The sequence below is a fragment of the Leuresthes tenuis genome, unplaced genomic scaffold (assembly GCF_036924035.1).
Source record: "Leuresthes tenuis unplaced genomic scaffold, fLeuTen1.0.hap1 SCAF_4, whole genome shotgun sequence".
NCBI lineage: Eukaryota > Metazoa > Chordata > Actinopteri > Atheriniformes > Atherinopsidae > Leuresthes > Leuresthes tenuis.
The window spans coordinates 18722671-18729720 of NW_027325358.1; the positions used below are offsets into that span (position 1 = coordinate 18722671).

The window sequence follows — 7050 nt, forward strand, 5'->3', positions numbered from 1 at the left end:
ACTGCGGTGATTAAATTTAATTGAAAAATTGGAGGAATGTACGAAGAAAAATACATTTTAAATTGTTAATTCTTTTCTTTTTAACTATTTTCAATTTAATATCAAGCTGAAGTATCTTACTGGTTGTTGAATTCAATTTTTAGTCACAAACAGTCACAACTTTTTTTCAAAAAGGGGTTGTATATATTTAATTTGTTGATAAACAAATATATAGATATATCTAATACTGGAATTATTACACAGATGAGAGGTTTTCGGATTATTTTACTTATTTGTTTATCATTTTGTTTAATGAACATCCTCATGAACTCCCTCAGTTGTAATTTGTTTTCCATCCTGTGGGGGGCAGTAATATATGTTAGTTTTTTTACACTGGCATTTAAGGCAAAAAGAGAAGTCACAGAAGAAGAAATAGGGGGAAAAAAGCTCCATAAAATTGGAGAAGGAGACGCATCAATGCAGGCCGATAGTTGTGGGAAGATGGGTCGCGGCGAGGAGCTCAGTGAGTTTCAGCGCGGCAACGTCGTGGGATGTCACCTGTGTAAGAAGTCTGTCCGTGAGATTGCTGCCCTGTTAAACCTCCCACGGTCCACTGTGAGCGCCGTGATTCTTAGGTGGAAACGCGGAGGGATAACGACGGCTCTGCCCCGGAGCGGCCGACCCCACAAGCTCAAGGAGGAGCACCGACAGTTGCTCGAGAAAGTAGCGCAGGAAAAGTGTCTGCCCTCAATCAAAGCAATCGCTACCGAGTTTCAGACGGCCTCGGGGGCCAATGTGAGCTGCAGTACTGTCCGCCGGGAGCTACACGACATGGGCTTCCGCGGCCCGGTGTCATCAAACGACAAGCCCAAAGGTGCATTGACGAGATTTGAGTCCTAATAATTTTGGCCTTTTTCTAATGTCACACATACACACCTATGCAGACGCATCGTATTGTCTGTTGCTGCAGTACGTTGATGCGTCCGCCATATTGGCCACGGCAACATAGGGCATTAAACTTAGATAAGTGAAGGGGGGGGGGGGGGGGGTTGTGTTTGTAATTGACTACAACTACTGTAAGTTTTACATTAAATAATAACCCAGTATTTGGTTGGAAAAATAAGAGGGAAATGTAAAACAGTTACTAAAGAAAGTATTAGTCCAATTTCATCTTTTATATGTAAAGAGGCGTCTCTTTATAAAGTAATACAGACTAGTTCAATTGACACGTTTTGTTTTTGTTTTTTTCCTGCAGCATTTGTCGTGCTCCAGGTTAGACCAGACAAGACTCAGTCATCTCAATGCAGTCACAAAATAAAAGGGTTATTTTTTTATACTGAAACCTATCTGAGCTGGCAGAGGCGGGGTCCAACCTGGACAGGTTGCCGACACATCACAACAGGAACCCAGCAGAAACTACCAAAACAAACAACCACCTCATGCTCACTCTCACTCCTTGTGTCAATTAAGAACCTATCAACTAACCTAACATGCATGATTTTTTGCATGTAAAGACCAGAAAGGTCCCAGCTGAGATTTGAAGCAAGAGCCATCTTGCTGTGAGATGACAGTGCTAACCACCACATCACCGTCCCACCCTAAATTAACTCATTAAGAAAATACAGTGATGTAATGGTAGTCTAACCTACATCCTGAATGACCCCAACTGGGCAAATTCTGATGAACGTCAACTTCAACACTCATATTGGCACCCCTCCCCCCTTGGCAAAGCATTAGCGGTGTTTACATCTGGCCCCGTTACTGAGACTCGAACCAAACCTCTTGCTATAACAGCTAATCAGACTAATTTCAGTGGGACTTTGGTTGCCTCACAAAGCTAAGCCCTGTTGTTTCCTAATCCATCATTGCTTCAGCCAAACTTCTTTACACTGATTTGTCATTGCTGGAAATGTCAGTTTTTCCATTTTCAGACTTTCAAACGCAGAGCAAATCTGCTGTAAAAAAAGGGATTGTTGGTCAACTGATATGTCACTGTCCGCCCTACTTTGATGCCAGCAGGGCAGAAGACGTCAAAGAAGCAGACAGGCCTCGGCCAAAAAGACGCCACAGTGGACGTGTCTCGCCTGGACCTGCGTGTTGGACGTATCGTGACAGCCGTGCTGCTCCCGGACGCTTGCAGCGTCTACGCGCAGATCGACCTGGGGGAGGTTATTCCCAGGACTGTGGTCAGCAAACTGGCTAAGCATGTACCCCTCGCTCAGGTGAGGTGTGATGGCATCTTCCCAATATGATATCCCATCCCAGATATTCACAGGGATGAGAGGAGCTCTCTCTCCTCTTCCATTGTTAGTGTTGACTGCAGCTTTGAATCCAGATGTGTTAAAGCTTGTGGTGAGCGTTGCATGAGCTTTATGAACAATGTGAAAGGTGTGAATTACTGAACACCACATGCTTTTCACTTCTCATAGTTCAGTATCAGCCACAGCTGTTTGTTTCCTCCATCTTTCATCACTGCAGTGGCGACACACTCGCAAGCCTTCAGTGGCTGTTTGTTAATCCATTATTTAATCCCATGAATAACACATGTTGCCTGACTTCAGTTTAAACTACCTTGATCTGCTCTGCTCTCTCTTTCGGTCCACGTCTATTTCCCTGATTTGATTCTCTGATTTGTGCTAACAGTATATACAGAGAAATGACAAGGCAGGGTATCGTCTGTTTGGGGTGGTTTAGGGTTTTTTAGCTTCAGATGAAAGCCTATTACAACCTGCCTACGGTTTGTTTTTATATATATTTTCTTTGCTCCAAATATAAGAAGATCAGATCACAATTTAATTTCAACAATGACATAAACCTCAAAATTCAAGCTGAGAACTGACTCATGTAGTTGAGTTAATCAGTATGAAAAATATCCAGGTCATAGACTGTGTCCATGTGCTTGATCTATACATATTTTTGCCATCTTTCTGTCCTAGTTGTGTCAGTGCTGGTAGCATTAGAGCTGGGACACATAAAGAATAATTGTCCCTGTCTGAGAATAAGTAATAATGATTCATGAAGTTCCCGAGTGAATAATGTGGGATTATTATTTATTTCCCGGGCTGTTTAAGGTTTCTGTGCTGAAAAAATAGCATGCAGATACTGATTTAGATGTGAATTACCATGGCAACAGTCAGAGCTCTGAGGTATTAAGATTGTCTCCTCTAGCTTTGCTGCGACAGACACTGTCGGCTGCACACGCTAAACTTCAGTGAGCCCAGTTTAGTCTGTATTTTCTTAAAATGCCTCAAGGAGAGTTATTGTTGCCTTGTGCAGACGTTTGATTAGAACTGTCCTTCTCGGTTATTTATTTTTCTGATACATTTGATGTCATTTGCTTGATGTTGTCTTGAAAGAAGGGGCTCTTAAAACCTATTTAACCCCCTGTCCAACACACAGATGCAGAATCGCTCGGTAGTTGTTCTGTGTAACGTGCAGCCAGCAGTGGTGGGAGGAGTGGTAAACGAGGGGAAGATAATGTGCGCCAGCTCACAGGACGAGCTGGAGCTCCTCGACCCTCCAGGTGGAGCAGCACCAGGGGACAGAATCACTTTCCAGGGATTCCCAGGTACTGCACCCTGATTACGGCACATTGAAAAAAACTGAACATTAGTTCAAATGTCAGCATCAACTACCAGTCAACCACTAGGGATCACTAGAGTGCCTTGTGTTGATAACATGCTTTTTCTTTTCATCATAGCATTGCAGCACATCAGGCATGCGCCACACAGTGAGACATGCTTCAGTGTTCTTGTGATAGACCTGACACACAATGTGAGCAAAGCTTAATCAGACCCCTCCCGCACACACAATGTGAGCAAAGCTTAATCAGACCCCTCCCGCACACACAATGTGAGCAAAGCTTAATCAGACCCCTCCCGCACACATGTAGTGCTCTTGTAAGTTTGCACAGTTTATAGGTTGCTTATAATTCCACTGACAGAGACCTTCAGCCTTTCCTCTGGACATGTTAATCATGCACAAATCCACATCCACAAAGGACTCAGTCAAACACCTTTTAGATGAATTCTGCTTCACACTGTGAGCAGGCCTTATTGCCAAACCTCACCGTTGTCTTCTGATCTCTTACGGCTCAGTGGGAGCAAATCCCTGCAGCTTGTTCTCATGATCGTGTTCTTTTTTTGTTTTGTTTTTGATATTCATTGTTATGCAATGTTATTACTTGGCCCTACTCTAAGTTTTTGCAGTGGTAATTTACCCCTTTTCATATAGGGGTTAATGGATGGTGGTCATCTGGCCATCCGATTGTCTTCAAATAAGGGATAGGGCCAAGTGATGGGCTCAAAGAGGAGCAATTGGGATTGGGCCTTACTGACGATGTTTGAGATCTCGGGGAAGGTTTCACCGATACGACACGCATCGGAACATGTTATCTCGTTTAAAAAGCATCACTTCTGCATGTGTTTAGACTTGACTACAGCACAGAGAGGATTATAATGCATAAAACTGCCTCCTCGATCGCAGGTGTACCAGACAAGGAGCTGAACCCCAAAAAGTTGGTGTGGGAGCTGATTCAGCCTGACCTGCGCACAGACGCTCGCTGCGTTGCAACCTACAGAGGAGCTGCGTTTGAAGTCGCTGGAAAGGGGGTGTGCACAGCTCAAACTATGAGCGAGAGTGAAATCAAATAAACTCGCGGGAGATGCTTGAAATGGCTCATGACGCATCCCTGCAGCCAGCCAGGATCCAAAATGCTGTGGAACGGCTTCCCCACAAGAGAGCAGGCTGTCGGAGACATATTAACACCTCTTGTCTGGGAATGAGGTGTCCAACGATCACATGGGCTTTTGCAAACGCTGTTGTTGTTGATGAGGAGGAGACCTCTGCTGGACAGACATGAACGCAGCCGTTTAATTTTTCTTAAACAAAAAGCTGAAGTTCTGAGGAAGTCTCTACAGTACGAGGGACAACGCACAGCAAGCGTGTGTGTGATGTTTGGTTCAAATGAGACTAAATCAGCACGCGGTACACTCATTCAGCAAGGTGAAAAAGGGAAGCTTTCATTTTAGTCAGAAACTCTGAAAAACATTTTAGGTTTTCCCATTAGACTGTGAAGGTCATTTCCAAAGAATAATGGAAAACTGGGGTTTTAATGGTTTTGCTTTCTTTGGTAGTGTCAATGAATAGGAATCCTGTAAAAATGTCAAAACGATTCTAGCATTTGTCCTTTGGCGAGTAAGCAAAAGGATGACTGTAAAGTGTCATGTTCCAGTCTGCAAATGTATGATTTTATTTGATGCAATACAGTTCATATTGTTTCGGATAATGTCGCCTTCAGAAATCGTGCTTTTTTTAAAAACGAAAACCTGTAAATGTAAAAAACAGACTTCCAAATCATTTATTTGGATGTAAAAGTGTTTTATATAAGATGTCTGAATGAACGGGCTGTTTGTTTAGCCGCAGCAGCGGTTTAGTCACATCTCGAGTTTTGTCTGATCTTCAGTGTACGATTACTAATCAGCATAATGATTGTTACAGAAAGAAAATAAACCGACGTGTCGAGGTCTTCAAACGCACCGTCTTCATGTTGTGAACTATGATACAAACCAGTGGCCTAAAAAAAATTTTTAAAAACAAAACATGCAGGGTTTTTCTTCCCTTCTTGTAAAGGAAGAAGTGACCAACTGCATTTACAGAATGGGGATGTGATCCAGGAACTAAGATGCGGAACAGACTGTCTGAGACAAACGCAGCAAGACTAACATGGGATGGTGTCGTTATTTATTTTCATGAGCAGAAAGCTTTTTATGGTTGCATTTCAAAGAATATGGTGGAGGGGGAACCCCCACCCACACACACACATACACACACACATAATGTCAGTCATTCTTCTATGTTTATGTGATCGATTACATGTTTGCCTTTAGGAACAAAGTCCTTGTCTTGTATCTTTCCATGTACCGTTAAGCTCTGCACTCGAATGTAAGGAAGACGCCTCACGGTGGGATTTTTCATGTCTTGCTCCAGTGTTTGCTGAGCAATACGACGAGTTGAGTGTAAGAAAAACCAGTGTGACCTCCCTGCGCTACGTATTAAAATGCCCGGGATTGTTGTTATTGTTGTTGGTCCCCACCCACCTTCGTCTTCAGGGAAAACCAGAGTCGGGTACTGTAAAGTTCATCACTCATTTCTGCCCCTGCTTTTGCAGTGAGAGCCACATCAGGTGCGTCAGCCCTGAAAGCGTCAGCCCCGAAAGCAGCGTGTCGACTCAGCGCGGTTTACAGGAGGGGAAAGTTCGTAAACAACCACCTGAAACCAGACCCAAGTCAACCTGTGAATAAAGTGCTGCTCCCACACGTTCTGTATCCTGTTTTTGAGGCCACAGACAACAGGAAACAGTAAACCCACTCACAGATGTCAGAAAGTTATTGTGGTTTTGGGGTATTCGTTTTCATTTTCTCCTGCTCTCGCCTGTTATATTTTATACATCACGCTGTTTTGTTCAATTTATTTTTAAATTTTGCTTAAAGCTGGACTTCCAGGGGAAATTGGAATCTGTCCCAAAGCACAAGCTCCTTTGGAAAGGGGCACTCAAAGGCTGCTGGCAATAATAAGAGCCAGTAGGTGGCTCTGGTACTTGTACCTGACTGTGTTGGGTAAACAAGATTGGTTAGGATCTTGTTCAACCAACCAACCCATTGTTGGTTAACAAAGTAGAGACACGTCCTCTACTTTTAAGTTTTTTTTTCTTTCTGTTTGTTAAAGCTAATGTAAGCTATCTTTCCACAGGTTTGAAACAGGAGAAAAACAAGATGCACTGAGCGCCTTCCGTCCACATTTCCCCCTCTTTTATTCATATTTATGCCATTACTGCATGAGCTCGGTGTCTCTCCCTGTTTCGCACCTTTCTGCAGGTCAGTCTGGCTCCACGGGTGCATGTTCCTGTTCCACTGCCACTGGCCTGACCAACCAGTTTCTGCTGAGGGTTTTTTTTTCTCTCTCCTTCTTCTGCTGTCCTTTTCTTTCCTCCTGTCCTGTCAGCTCGGCAAGCAGATGACTGCACAGGTCTGGTTCTTCCAAAGGTTTTTGGAAAGATTCATTTTGCAGCCC

General features: G+C 43.5%; 1 protein-coding gene across 2 annotated transcripts; it reads left to right on the forward strand.

The window, feature by feature from the left end:
- The first annotated feature begins 397 nt into the window (after nt 1-397).
- LOC140305890 (aminoacyl tRNA synthase complex-interacting multifunctional protein 1-like) lies at nt 398-6296 on the forward strand. Of its 2 annotated transcripts, none has more exons than XM_072384922.1 (4): nt 398-853; nt 1996-2201; nt 3379-3547; nt 4465-6296. In XM_072384922.1, exons 1-4 carry the CDS (start codon nt 457-459, stop codon nt 4629-4631), a joined length of 939 nt encoding a protein of 312 aa, XP_072241023.1. In that variant the 5' UTR covers nt 398-456; the 3' UTR covers nt 4632-6296. The 2 variants fall into 2 exon arrangements, with proteins under 2 accessions (XP_072241023.1, XP_072241024.1); XM_072384923.1 differs by having other exon boundaries at nt 399-853; nt 1999-2201.
- Nucleotides 6297-7050: the final 754 nt, after the last annotated feature.

What these genes read in the sequence shown, in the direction of transcription:
- LOC140305890 (XM_072384922.1), top strand. Translation starts at nt 457, where the DNA reads ATGCAGGCCGATAGTTGTGGGAAGATGGGTCGCGGCGAGGAGCTCAGT. An exon ending in AGCATGTACCCCTCGCTCAG is followed by an intron (nt 2,202 to 3,378) that starts GTGAGGTGTGAT and finishes TCCAACACACAG; the next exon opens with ATGCAGAATCGCTCGGTAGT. An exon ending in CACTTTCCAGGGATTCCCAG is followed by an intron (nt 3,548 to 4,464) that starts GTACTGCACCCT and finishes CCTCGATCGCAG; the next exon opens with GTGTACCAGACAAGGAGCTG.